The sequence below is a fragment of the Beta vulgaris genome, chromosome 9, assembly GCF_026745355.1.
Source record: "Beta vulgaris subsp. vulgaris cultivar EL10 chromosome 9, EL10.2, whole genome shotgun sequence".
In the NCBI taxonomy this organism is placed as follows: Eukaryota; Viridiplantae; Streptophyta; class Magnoliopsida; order Caryophyllales; family Amaranthaceae; genus Beta; species Beta vulgaris.
In genome coordinates this window covers 1,486,031-1,501,431 of record NC_079210.1, presented here as the reverse complement: position 1 = coordinate 1,501,431, position 15,401 = coordinate 1,486,031, and the positions used below count along the sequence as shown (strand labels likewise).

At 34.3% G+C, this 15,401-nt stretch overlaps 1 protein-coding gene across 1 annotated transcript; it reads left to right on the top strand.

Annotated features, from left to right (window-relative positions):
• Window positions 1–4,480: 4,480 nt before the first annotated feature.
• On the top strand, window positions 4,481–5,563 carry LOC104902592 (2-hydroxyisoflavanone dehydratase). The gene has a single exon (XM_010690416.4). The coding sequence runs from the start codon at window positions 4,542–4,544 to the stop codon at window positions 5,472–5,474; it is 933 nt and encodes a 310-aa protein (XP_010688718.2). The 5' UTR covers window positions 4,481–4,541; the 3' UTR covers window positions 5,475–5,563.
• Window positions 5,564–15,401: the final 9,838 nt, after the last annotated feature.

The following is a 15,401-nucleotide window of genomic DNA, read 5'->3' as shown; positions in this document are numbered from 1 at the left end:
TTGGATGGACAACAAGAATTATGGCTCGGCTTGGTGAACTTTCTTCCTCATTCAAGCTATGAACTCAGATTGTTGAAGTTGGAAGACATTGTGCTCAAGGGAAATGATACATTGGCCGAAAATCATCAAGAAGTGATGGCAAAGCTTCATGATGTGGTGGAAGAAGTAGAACAACCTCCCTCTCCTAAATCATAAACTTTTCTCATTTAGCTTGTTTTATTTTGTGTGGGAACATGAACTTTGTTTAATATTTGTCTTTTCTATCCTTCTCCTTTAATCATGCTACAATGGAACTTATTGGTTTGCTTAATTCTAAGTTTGATCTTTTTGCATGTGTGCGTCTAAATGAATGGCTAATATTCTTGGATTGCGGTTTTTGAGAGTTGAATGCTTTATTTGCTTATACTAACCAACTTATTTCTTACAAGTTTGGTGGTGTGATGTGTTTAGTGAATAATATTCATCTTTTTGAAATCGTGGACTATGTTTTTGAAGATGCCAAAGGGGGAAAGATAAGGCAAATCAGAGTAAATTTTTTTTGTCATGAATTATGTTCTCATATTTCGACTTTACAAAATAAATAAAGATCTAAATATTTAATTTAACTTGGTTACATACTTTGTTAAAATTATTTTTATATGACTTATATGTATATATTTTAGTATATGCCTTTTGTTGCCATCTTCAAAAAGGGGGAAATTGTTGACCCTTGAGTTTTGAAGATGACCTAACCACAAAAGACATAGTATATTTTATTTATGTTGTTGCAAGGTAATTCATGCTCGAGCTAAGAGAATACTTGATTGAAGATTAAAGCGGAGAATTAATCAAGATCGAAGTAAAGATGTTCGAGAAATGAAGAATCAAGCATGGAATGAAGATTAGAATACATTAGGGTATTTATTAATCTTCTTGTTAAGGTTGAGTAATAGCTTTATTAAGTTCGTGGTGAATTCTCAAAGGAACTTGGTTCTGTTCCCATGAAAGGAACAGACCTGGCACTATAGGAACAAGGCTTAGGAACAAGACTTAATAATTAGGGAACAAGACTTTAAAACTAATTTAGGAACTTCTAAGTGACTAATATTGTGCGCCTAAGTAATTGTGTGCCCAATATAGTTGTTAGAGTTTTTAGGGATAATTTGACTAAGATCCATAATTTTAGGAAGTTAGTTTAAGTTTGTTAGGAAAAGATTTTAAATAGATTTTCTGATTTTAAAATAACTGATTTTCAAATCTTATCTTTTTAAATATATATTTTATCTTTTATATTTTATTTAAAAGATTTAATTTTCGAAAATATATTTTCCGGTTTTCAAAATGTTTCGGATTTTTTGAAATAAAAAATGTTTTCCGGTTTTTATAAAAGATTTTGAAAAAATTTTTTCCTAAAAACTAGCTAAAGATTTTTATTTATTTATTTCCTAAATTCTAGCTTACACGCCTAAATGATTTACTGCTACATGTTTATAGAGTTAGTGGATTTAGTGGGCTAAGTTAATTATCCTCCAAGTATTTAATTAAATTAAATAAGATTAATTATTCTCCAAGTTTGCAAAACCACGTACTTTGTTACTGCTTCTATGAATGAAGTAATGGATTAGTGGATGATGTACATGACTGGAATAAATAATTTAATTTAATTAATTAATTGAAATCATGGAGAACATGTGATAATGGTCTAAGTTAGTGGAAATCATGTCTTGTCTTAAAGGTCTATAAATAGGCGCCTAATTCATTGAGAAAAATTGTGTCTGACTTTATTAGTCAACAAAGTGTGTCTGACTTAGTTAATTTGTCTTAAGTTATCTAAAGTGTCAGTGCCTTTCCTTTAGAGAATTCATACTTACATTAATCGAGTTTATTACTCTTCCATTGTTTTACAAAGTGTATTTTTGAGAAAAAGGGTTTGAGTGAACTCTTGTAAGTGTGAGAAAGCTTTGAGTGAAGCAAGAGAAAGAGAAAGAGAAAGAGAAAGGAACTTCGAGTGAAGTTTGAGAGAAAACGTCAGTTGTTGGGAACTGTCGTTGGGAACTTGAGTTGAGTGACTTAAGTTGAGAATCGAGAGAAAAGTAATAGGTTGTAATCAGAGTTGTTTTGGCCTATTATAGTGGAAAGTTGTTTAAAATCCCTTGTGGTCGAGGTTGTTTCTTCCTACTAGGCCTAGGAAGTTTTTCCTCGTAAAATCTCTCGTGTTCCCATTGTTTGTTCCCAAGTTTACTTTTAATTCCGCAAAAAGTAGTGCTTATTCTCTCACTATAATTCACCCCCCCCCTCTTATAGTGCTCATATTATACAACAATATTAATACTTGATGATGATTATATAATAACAATAATATCTAAGAAGTAAATTAATATTACTATTTTAATAATTAGATTTAATAATATAATAATATTTAGTAATTAAAAATAATGATTGGATTGGACCGCGAAAATTGCATTATAAACCGTTTTGACGCGATTTGATTGGTTTATGGGTTAAAAAACGTGGGTTATTTGCGCTTTGACCTAAACCATGTTCCTCCTAATAATAATAATAATAATAATAATAATAATAATAATAATAATAATGAGTAAAGCTATAATAAACAAAATAATATATAGAAATAATAATAATAATAATAATAATACTTAATAATAATGATATAAAAATAAATAATAATAATAATAATAATAATAAGAGTAATTAGTAAAATAAATTATACCAACATAATAATAATATTTAACAAAATGGTTATAAAAGAATGGAGCTGAACTGAACTGAATTGATTGGAGCTGAACTGAACTGGTTGGAGCTGAACTGAACTGAACTGAAAATAAGCTGGGGAGAACAGGCCCTAAATGTAAATCATTGGCGGATGTTTGAATTTAACTAATGTTTATGACCAGTTTAATAGGAGGTGGGTGAAATATTTATAAATGTAAATCATGCATCGATTGATTGTCGTGGTGATAGTCTTGGTCATGATTTTTGTTTGCATTGAATAATTGATACTGTCTCATTGTGTGATTATGGCAATTTTAAACATAATTGATTTACTTGCCCAAAATATATGTACCATCTACATATATAGAAGAAATCAACATTAATTATTCTTTCCCAAGCAACAGGTGTCAAGGCAGCAGGCAATAGTTGACGTGTCAATCTTTCATTAAGTAGCTGACATGTGGCCAAAAGCTTTGGTTGCATGATACATTGGACGATTTTTCTAGGTTTATATATAGAGATTGAATGTATGTGTGATGAAAAGTTAGTGGTCCCATTTCAAAAATAAAAACAAGAAAATGGATAAACTAATAATGAACATCCCAAAAAAAAATACGAATAAACTAATAAAGACCGAAAAGAGTACATCCTATCTTTATTGTTAGTTAGTCGGGAGGAGCCCAAAAGTGATGACTATTCAATAAGTAAAAATGGATTCTAAAAAATAATGTGACGATAATGTGACTATGGGAGGACAGTAATTGTGAGGCCACGATGCATACTTGCATAAGTTGCCTTGCAATTTGCATAGGATACTGAATACTCTCTTTAAAAGGAGCCAAGTCTCGGACATGCTGTAAGCGTTTTCCATACCTCCATGTGAACAGGCATAGTGTTAAGTAATTGTTTCCTCCAACATACTTCCTCCGTTTTATATTATAGTGCTTCTTTTCTTTTAAAGTGTTTTAAAATAAAATTTTTGTTTCCTATTTTGATTCTACACCCTTTCATGAATTTTCTAATAAAATTGTACCACCATTATCTATTTGCTTATTGAAAATAGTTTTTTTTATATCTTGTTTATTCAACCCAAGGGTTGAATTAGTCATGCGCTTAATGCTTTTTCACCACTTAATGTCAAAAATTAGCTTTTTTCCTATAAAATTTATTTTCTAATACATACACACTCTTTACCTTCCTCTTAGATTCTATTGACCTCAATACCTGTGAAAAAATAGAATCAAACACTATAATATGAGATAGAGAGAGTATATATTAAAATTTACCGACCTCAAATCCTCAACTAGAGGTGGCACACATTTTGAAAAAACCTTAATTGGGTCATATTTAGAGTAACTTTATCTCCGGGTCGAGTTTAATTTAGTTTAATTCAACTCCGTTTATATTATAGAGTATATTTTTAATTTATAACATTTTAATTCAAGTCAAGTATGAGTTAATTAGTCGGATCAATCTCAGATCACCTTGATCTGAATCCAACATAATATCTAATATATCAACATCCATGAATTTTCATGAATATGAAACCTAAGATATCAATAGATCCCACTTCCCACTATCTAGTATCTACTAATATTTCTGTATTTTTAATTTTAACATTTGATTATTTTAATACATTTACCAAAAAGTTAATTTTTTTTAAGGTAACGAGAATTTCCTTGCAAGGAAGTGGAAAATTGGAAATCCTTCTTATAAGGGGTGAGAATCGAATCCCAATCACAGGAGTCCCGATTCCCGAATGTCTTGTTTAAATACACCTCCGCAAGCATTTGCTTCACTCACCCAATCTTATCATCACCTCAAATTACAACATGAGTTCCACAGAAAAAGAGGTGAAAGTAGAGTTCCCTGGACTCATCCGAGTCTTCAAAGATGGTTCAGTCGAGAGACTCTTTGGCTCACCTCATGTTCCTCCTACACTAGAAGACCCTAAAACAGGCGTCTCATCAAAAGACATCACAATCTCCACTGAAAAAAACCTCTTAGCTAGACTCTACCTTCCCAAACTAACAACAACCAACAAAAAACTCCCTATTTTAGTCTACTTCCATGGTGGTGGATTCTGTCTCGAATCCGCTTTCTCCCTAATAGACCATCGTTACATGAACAACCTTTCGTCACAAGCACAAGTCATAGTTTTATCAGTCGAGTACAGGCTCGCACCCGAGCACCCTCTTCCAGCAGCCTATGAAGACTGCTGGACTGCGCTCAATTGGGTCGCCTCGTACCCAACTGATGAGCCTTGGATAGCTAACCACGCTGATCTTGATGCACTCTTTATTGGCGGTGATAGCGCAGGTGCTAATATTGTACATAACATAGCTATGAAAGCTGGTCAAGAGAGCTTGAAATGTGGTGTTAAGATACTAGGAGCTTTCCTTTCACACCCTTATTTCTTGGATGAAAAAAGTGTACCAGAGTTGGAGATGGCTTACAAGATTTGGGAGTTCGTTTATCCGAACGCCGCGGGTGGTTTAGATAGCTATATGATTAACCCATTGGGTGGTGGAGCGCCGAGCTTGAGTGGAATTGGGTGTAGTAGGGTTTTTGTTGTGGTGGCTGAGAAAGATGAGTTGAGAGATAGTGGAGTAAGGTATTATGAAAGTGTTAAAAAAAGTGGGTTTGAAGGGATAGTGGAATTGTTTGAAGTGGTAGGGGAAGGTCATTGTTTTCATGCGTTTAATCCGGATAGTGATAATGCTAAGGTTCTTATCCAACGCCTTGCATCTTTCCTACAAAAGTGATGAAATTGTGATTTTTGAATCTAAATCTTTTGTTGTGTATTTTGGTGTTACTTGTTTGTGGCTTTATTTTCTATTGATTGTTATTATTATGATTTACTATATAATATAAAAATTTAGAGCATATAATAATTAACCGATAAAAAGAAGGACACACGACTGTTGTAGTACATAAATTTAAAATGTGGAATAAAGTTTGGATCAGTTTCGTGGCTCATCTTTTTGACTAGCTTTGTAATTTGGATTTCTTAATTAGAATAATAATATAAACTTTGGCCACTTCTCCTGTAATAATACAAACTTTTAATTAATTTTTAATATATCAAATGTTATATAGAAATAGGTCAATTTGACTTGAAATATATAAAATAGGTAAAAAAAAAAAATTAAAAACACTTTCTCCCTCGTCCACCTCCACCCACCTGAAACACCATCCCTAACCCACCCCCAATCCTGAAGCCACTTGAATCACCCCTCCTCCTAGCACCTCTCCCAACCCAAAACCACCTCTCGATCTCTCCCTGACCATTCGTCACCGCGAAAGCATCAACTCTCTATTGACAGACCACCCTTCTTCACTACTAAAACTTCCACCAGCATCTTTCTCTCTCTTCCCTTCTTCTTATTTACGTCTCCACTCTTTCCTCTCTCAAATCACCCCCGACCCCTTCGACACCCTGAAACTATCTATGCTTAGATATCCCTCAAATCAAAACTATCTATGCTAGATATCCTTGGACTTAAGGTCTTCTAAAAGGTTTCACGTACATGCTAATTTTAGAGATGATCAAAAAGTTGGTCAGGCCGAATTCGGGCCATGCATGGTTCAGGGTTGACTACCACTATTAAAAAAAAGCTCGTCTTGTTATTCCGCGCCCATTTTTTGTTGTCAAAAACATGTTTTGTTGGGCCAAATGGGGTCGGGTAAAAAGTTAGGCTAAAAAGTCATTTTTGACTTGTCCAAAACCCATCTCAAACCAAAAAAAGAAAATTGAGTCAAGCCTAAAACAGACCCAAAAAATCTGCCCAAGTCCGGGCACTTTTTGGGTAGTTCCAGGCTAACTTTGATACGCTCTAGCTTATTTCCAATTTAAAACCAAGAAGTTATGAATGAATAATTACAAAAATCGAACTCAAGTCGGACCACATTCACTATTTAATTAAGCTATATGTCCTACATATATCAAAATAGGATATTCTAGAGCCATTGAAAAGTAGACTTTCATGATTTTCAATGACATATTATAAGCCATATATATTTTTTAAGGTTGGAATCAAGGATTATGAACCCGTAAAAATCATGTGTGAAAAAAAAAAAACCTACGACGAACGCAGAAGCCATGCAACAGTTTTTGTATGTCGCACAACACTCGCGATTGTAATATGTCTAAGCAGATCAGATATCAGTTTTTAACCTAATTTTTTGATTTGCCTATAAATACTCCTATATGTCCATGATTTTTAAACTTTTACACATACTTTAGTGTGGGCTCTTTCTATAATATTATCTTTTTAATTCTTCCACAAAAACCACACAATAACAATTTAAAACTCCAGGCCATAAAACACATAGTTCAATATCTATGTGTCGGAATCATGTGCTCATTCTACTTAATCCTTAATTAAACAAATAATCCTAACTTCAGAAGCCTTAAATAATGTTGTTTATTGTGTTCTAATGATTTAAAATGATAAAAAAAATGATTTTAAAATATTAAGTATTTAACTATGAAGGTGGCCCTGAAAAAATTAATACTATTAGTGCTCAAGCCACTATAACTAAAGTATTTTGTAATCTCAAAGTGCTAAAATTAAAATGAAAAAGCTAGGCCACTAAACTTGAATTATGCTAGACCTAAGTTGAAATTTATGTCCATATACGGAATTACGGATATACCCCTAGGCACGGGACCGACGGCACCAACCTAACTGCCCCCACTGTGGGCCTGTGGGCTGTGGCTGCTAAGTGAAAGTAACATAGTGGAGCATTGTATGACAATACCACTATTTCCTAAAAATTTATCCAAAAGCTATTATTGACTCCGACATCTTTGTGAACTTGTAAAGAGCAACAACTAATACTGGAGTGGCTACCTGCCTACCTTCATGCACATTGGAACCGAATTATGGGGTAATTACACACTACACTAATTAAGGAGTACCCCACTCTAACATGATATATATGCGACTTCGTTTTTTAAAAAATAGTACTCTCTTTAATATTTTAATATATTTATCAACATACAATTTTAAGTATCAATATCTTTAAATAATTGTATATTAGTAAAATTTATACCAAGCTTGCTTGTGGTAAAGTCAGAACTTAGGAGTAGGTGGGGATTCTCCTTACCTATACCCCTACTCTTAATTGGCCTGCAAATGTTAGACCATGAACACTGGACTGATTAAGGTATAGATATGGTCCTTCTCCTTACTTGTTAGTTATGCCTAAAATTTGGTCAAAAGTTGTTTTCGTTGGCTCGCCCAGTCTGGTCGGGCAGCCTCGCCCAACCAGACTGGGTCGCTCGTTTTAGCAGTTCAAGAAAGCAAGGTGCCCAATGAGATCGGGCACTCCTTGTGAATTATGACCGGACGGATGTAGCTCGATCGTGCCCGAGACATCTGCTGGTTTGAAGAAATTGACCGCCCGATCGAGCAGATGTCGCCCGTCCCTATCAGGCGACGGGGATTTTGAAGCGGGGTGAGCGATTTCTTTCAAGGTTTTGTGCGGAGTATATTTTAGGGTTTTGTTATGGTTCCTTAAGTTATAAAAGGACCCCCCTTGGCTCTAGTATTTTAGGACTCCTTCTAATTATTCTCTCTGTTTTTCTCCATCATATTGAAGAAGTTCTTGATTCCCCTACCTATTGACGTAGGTCATCTATTTTGACCGAACCACGAAAATTCTTGTGTTTTCTTGTTTATCTTCTTTATTGCTTTCTCGTTCTTATTATTTCATTGTTTGTTCCGCATTAATCAAACATTGCGATAACACCCTTTCCTAACATTACTATTAAAATAAAATATAATATCAGTAAAATTAATAAAAAGTTGATATTTAAAAATTGAAAAAACTTGGTTGAGATTGTCTCATATACAGAGACAGGACTATGCCAAGCTCAATTTAATTTTATTTACATATATATATTTGTTATTACTTTATGCATAGATTATGTTAATTTATACTCCATATTAGATTTAGTTTATACATACTTCTATTTACTATTGGTTTTTATGTGTGTGTATGTGTGTGTGCGCGTAGCACGCATTCGGGCTATTAGTATATGCATATTTCATATCAGTTTTTATATATAGGGTTATGCTAGCTATATGCAGCCCTAAGGGTTGCATATAAGATATAAATGCACTACTTTAAATGGAAATAAATTGAAAATTTATGAAAATATTATGCATCAACCTATGCAATAAATGATCAATTAATATATATTTTTCTATTTTTAGCTTCTAATATGCAGTCCTAAGAGCTGCATATTTTTGATCCATATGAGCCACGAAGGCGGTACAAAGTACAAAGAAGGGGAGGGGGGATTCGAACTTGTGACCTATCGTTCACATCACCTCAATCTTAACCACTAGGCCAAGACATCCTTGGTTCCTAAGAGCTGCATATAGCTTTCCTATATATATATATATATATATATAATATATATAATATATATATATATATATATATATATAAGTGAGTTCATATGAGAATGCGTACTTATATGAAAAATGAGAATGAATTTTACACGCTATAACTCTTATGAATAAGTGATGTAACTCTAATGAAAAAGTGATGTAACTCCGAAAAAAAATTACCTCGAAATTTTTTAGAGGGATATAACTCTAATGAACAAGTGTTATAACTCTAATCCAATCGTATTGTTGAAATTCATTCTCATTTCTCATGTAAGGAGTATTCTCACGTGATCTTGCCCCTATATATACTAGCACTATATGCACGCGATGCGTGCAACAGTCTATTAATATTAATATTAACATCAAAAAGTGTTAAAAAGCTAACTTAAGAGTGTAATATTTATGGTAAATATTGATGAGTGTTATGATTTTTTATTTGCATTGCTTTAGTGTAAAGAGTAATGTTTTCCATAAAGAACTATGCCGAGGTAGGATATGTTATCTTATATTTGGTAGATAATTCAACAATTCTCCTTTTAAGCAATTATCTAGCTAGGTTATGTTTTTTATATTTATTTAAAAATACATAAGTATATATTACAGTCGTATTTAATGAGTGGTAGTTCAATTTAATTTCAGTGGGTAATTGAGATTTTTAGGCATACTATGGTGAGCAGTGCTTCAATAAAAAAAAATTATACAATTGATATTATCTAATGATATATGTTTATCTCTTTAATTATTTATTATCTCAACTGATTGTGAGCCCCAAAAAATAAAAACATGAATATTCTCTAAGTTTCTTAATTCTTTTCTGGTTTGTTAATGCATGATATTTGAAATTATTATTACAACTGAGAGTTTAAATAGTAAGAGTCTCTGTAAATCTTTGCTTTTATAATAGTTTGAAAATTGATTTAGTCACTAATTTATATTTTCAATTGTGAGTTTCCTCTTTATGTATTTCTTTTTGAAAATGTAGAACTCTTCTTATTACCCATATTTGTAAATGAGGAAAGAATTAAGAAAATCTTTTCTTTATTATTATTTTATGAGATTGAGGGTATGTGAGTCTTTTCAAGAGGGGGCACCTTAGCTCCCTCCTTGGCTTATATATACAAGTGAGTTCATATGAGAATACATACTTAAATTAAATGAGAAATGAGAGTAAATTTTACGCGTTATAACTCTTTTGAATGAGTGATGTAACTCTAATGAAAAAGTGATGTAACTAAAAAAAAAAGAATATATTAGAAAAAAATTCAAAAAAAAAAATTTTTTTGGGCTTAAGATTTTTTTTAGGGGGGTATAACTCTAATGAACAAGTGTTATAACTCCAATCCAATTGTGTGGTTGAGATTCATTCTCATTTCTCATGTAAGGAGTATTCTCATGTGATCTTGCCCCTATGTCATCGACGATTGGTCTCTGGACAATGGTAGATGGAGGAGCTTAGGAGAGAAAGAAAAGGAGAAGGTAAAAGAGATGCATTTTAGGGTTTTTTATATGGTTTATTTCATTGAAAAGTTAAAACAAGCGCAATCTTTTTTTTAAATGGACCTATGAATCTAGGTCCGATCCCTAGAATAATCAGATTCAGGTTCACTGGTTCTAAATTTTTGGGATCCATATCCGTAAAAACGAATCAAGCTAAGATCTAGGGATCTGTGCTGGGTTCAAGATCTGTTGCCATCCTAAACATAGGGATTTTTCCAAACTTGTTATTTCTATGATTACTTTTTTATTTTTTGGCTCTAACTCCCAAGCTTTCCTGAAATCCTTGTAAGCCCTGATTTCTTAAATGCTAACCCTCTTCTGAAAATCGCCTTCACCTTCTTCTTATCAACCGTCAAAACCATTGAGCAAACCACAATAGAAATGTTCAACTTGTTTGATTTTAACGTGCAAGTTACAAGATTTAAATATATTAATGACTAATTCTCGTAAGAGCGAGTTTTATCACACCTATTGATGTCATCACAAGCTACCGAAATCACAACACACAGTAATGATTTGATAGCTTTTTCATACTTAGCATATACTACCTCCAGTCTTTATTAGTTTACCCGTATTTCTTTTTGGGATGTCCCTTATTAGTTTATCCATTTCTTTTATTTCAATTTTAGAATGAGACCACTAACTTTCCATCACACATACATTCAACTTTAACATAAAATAATAGTTTTTCTTTCTATGTTCCACAACATTATTTCTCCTAAAACTTGTTCAAAAAAAGCGGGTAAACTAATAGAGACCGGACATTACTAAAATCATTTAGCTTAAAAAGGTAATTTCCCTCTTGTTCTAAGAATGACACAATTGTAATAACCTCGTCAGGACAAATCAGACAAGAAGGTGATGTAAAATGGTGAAAGGGTGTAGCAGCAGATCTTCTAAAGTCGATCGACAAAGCAACCCATATAAATTATGTTTTGGCAAGTTTAAGAAGATAGAGAAAACAAGATCTCAGACCTTGAAGCCGTGATAAAGTAGAAAAATTAACGACAAGGAGACGAATTCGGCAAAGCGGAGTCTCATTGGTGACCCGGCTAGACGAGGTTGCATGCACTTGTGTACCTTGAGGTTACTCAATAGGTGTTACAAAAAACAATGCAACTTTCTAAAATGTGAGAAGTTTAAGTGTTTAATTATCTTTAATCGGAAAATTCTCGAATGGGATATTTAAATTTTATGAAGACTAGAAAACTAAACAATTACATGAACAAAATTAGCGTCTTCCCCCCCCAATTCCTAATTTTTGCATGTCTACTATTGGATAATATTATATGTAAAGGGATAATATTATATTGTAAGGGTAAGAGGTACTTTCATAGTCATAGGTCTGTATTGTAAACACTATATATATTGAATGTCAGGTTAACCTACAATAGGTTAACACAATTATTTTCCACACTTGTACATGGTATTATTAAAATTAAAATTAAAGGGTAGATGGTTGAAAATCTTTTTAATTGCAAAATTAAAATTTTTCAAAGTGATGGAGGAAGGGAATTTGATAATTCTCCTCTTCTTCAACATTTTTCTGACAATGGTATTATTTTTCAAAAATCTTGTCCCCACACTCCAGCTCAAAACGGTGTTGCAGAACGTAAACATCGTCATATCATTGAAATGGCTCGTACTATGAATATTCATTCTGACTTTCCTGCTGAATTTTGGGTTGATGCATCATATACTGCCACTTACACTATCAATCGATTACCCAGCTCGGTTTTAGAGGGTGTTTCTCCTTTTGAAAAATTATTTCATCGTCCTCCTTCCTATCAATTTTTGAAAACATTTGGATGTGAATGCTTTCCCTTGTTTCTGGACTCTAAAAATCACAAACTGCAACCTAAATCTAAAACCTGTGTTTTTATTGGATATGCATTGGAATATAAAGGGTATCGATGTTTTGATCCTACTACCAAGAGAGTTTACACTAGCCATCATGTCTTCTTTCATGAACATAAATTTCCGTATCGTGCCCTTGTGAGTAGTCAACCCACTACTCCTTATACATCGCCAAAGGTCTTAGAACTAGATTGGACTCCCACGAATGTTGCGTCGTCCCATATGTCTAGCATCCCTATGGCCCCCTTGGGACCATCGAGTCTTCCTCGTTGCATGCCTCCACCCGCCGTGTCCCCTCTTGTGGTCTCGGCTGCTCGGTCTCGAGCTGCCTCGCCTAGGCTCCCCGACGCCCAAGCGTTCGTCAATCCCCCTGCTGCCTCACCCGCGCCTGCTGGCCCAGCAGCTTCGCCTGCTCTTCCTGCAGCGTCACTTGCTACCCCTGTATCGCCTAGTGATGCCCCTGGCTCGACCGAGCCCTCTTGCTCGCCTATGCTCCTTGTCCCCCCTCCTGTGTCGCCTAGTCTTGAGTCCCCCCCTGTCACTCCTCCTCCCTCGTCGTCAGTAGCTAACCATCAGGGCCGTCTTGTACAATTTAGGGGCCCTGTGCTAAACAAAATTATGAGGTCTCATAAGGTAAAAAATTTTAAACAAGCATGAATAAGAGGATTAAAATTTTAAGCATGAATCACCATCAAACATTGTCCAATTAATAAATAAAAATCGAAATTTGATAATTGAACAATTCACATAGCCAAAAAAATTCAGAAAATAGTAATAAAATTAACTAAAATTCCAGATTATATAAAAACAACAACAACTAAATAACAAAATTTTTACAATTTAGAAATTACCTTCAAAAGAATGGTTAATTGAATTACCCATTCTCATCCTAAAAAAAATACCCATTCTCTACAAGTGTAATTGCCACCAACCACTCTCATTTTCACTCCCCTTTATATCTCTGTGTGTAAGAGATGTCCCAACAGTCAACAACGAAGGCATGCAACCAAAAATACCCATTCTCTCTCCTCTCTTTTCTTTCATTTAATTACTCTTTCATGACTTTCTAAAGTCAGTTTCTTTCTTTGCTTTCATCCTCATCTCGACTAATTCGTTTGTTTTTTATTTCAATCTGATATACTTGTTTTTTTCTTTGCTAGATGGGTCGAACGAGATAAGAATTATCTTTGTAATCTTTATTTTTTGAGAATTGTAATGGAGGAGATCGAAATTTTTTGGGAATACGAAACGTCAAAAGGTACCATTAATGGTGTTTGGGAAATTGAAAAGAAAAGCGTGAAAAATAGTAAGCCAGAACGCGTGAATTGAATTTGGCTTCTTTGGTTTTTTTTTTTTTTAAACTTTGGACAGACAGAAAATATATGGGCCCTGATATTTTGGGGGCCCTGTGCAGTTGCTCACCCTGCACAGGGCCTTAACCGGGCCTGCTAACCATCATCCGATGGTTACGCGTCTCAAAGTTGGTGTGTCCAAGCCCAAAATATTCATGAACTTAAAAACTGATATAACTGAGTTTGAACCTACTAATTTTAAACAAGCTTCTAAAGACTCATGTTGGCGTCAAGCTATGCTAGATGAATATAATGCTTTGATTAAAAATGACACATGGGAGTTGGTACCTCGCAACTATGATAAGAATTTGCTTGGTTGTAAGTGGGTCTACAAGATTAAATATCATTCTGATGGGTCTGTGGAGCGGTTCAAAGCCAGACTTGTTGTTTTTGGCAATCACCAGCAAGCAGGTATTGATTACTTTGAAACCTTTAGTCCTGTTGTTAAACCTACTACTCTTCGCTTGGTTCTTACTATTGCAGTTTCTCTTAAATGGCCTATTCGTCAGTTAGATGTCAAAAATGCATTTCTTCATGGGTTTCTTAATGAAGAGGTTTATATGCGTCAACCTCCGGGTTTTATTCATCCATCTAAACCTACTCATATTTGTCATCTCAGAAAGTCCATTTATGGTTTGAAACAGGCTCCTAGGGCCTGGTTCTCCCGGTTTAGCAACTTTCTTTTATCTATTGGTTTCAAGTGCAGCAGTGTGACACTTCTATGTTCATCTCAAATATCGTGGTCATCTCATTATTCTTCTCTTATATGTTGATGACATTGTCCTTACTAGTAGTAGTCCTCCTTTTGTTGCCAAATTCATCTCTGTTCTTTCTTCTCAATTTGCTATGAAGGATTTAGGGGATCTTCATTATTTCTTAGGTGTACAGGTTGTGCGTACTCCCCTGGTTTATTTTTATCTCAACATAAGTATGTTTCTGATTTACTTCGTAAATTCCATCTTCATACTGTTAAACCAGTTACCACTCCTGTTGTCTCTAGAGTAACATTGTCTCTGCTTGATGGAGAATTTCTTGCTGATCCAACAGATTATCGTAGTATGGTTGGTGCATTGCAGTACTTAACTATAACTCGTCCTGATATTGCTTATGCTGTTAATATGGTGTCCCAGTTTATGCATGCTCCTCGTACTACTCACCTTCATGCTGTGAAAAGAATTTTCAGATATCTGCACGACACTTTGGATTATGGGCTGTATTTATACAGCAGCAGCTCTCCTACTATTATTATTGCCTATCCTGATGCAGATTGGGCAGGATGTCCTGATACACGGCGTTCTACTACTGGCTATGCTGTTTTTCTTGGGAAGAATTTAATTTCCTGGCGTTCTAAAAAGCAACCTATTGTCTCCAAATCCTCCACTGAAGCTGAATACAGGGCAGTTGCCTACACAGCTGCAGAAACTATTTGGCTCAAGCAACTTCTTGCTGACATTGGCCATTTTCTTCGTCGTCCTGTGATTGTCTATTGCGACAATGTCTCTGCTACTTATCTCACTGCTAATCCAGTTCATCATGATCGTAGCAAACATATCGATGTTGACTATCACTTTGTTCGAGAAAT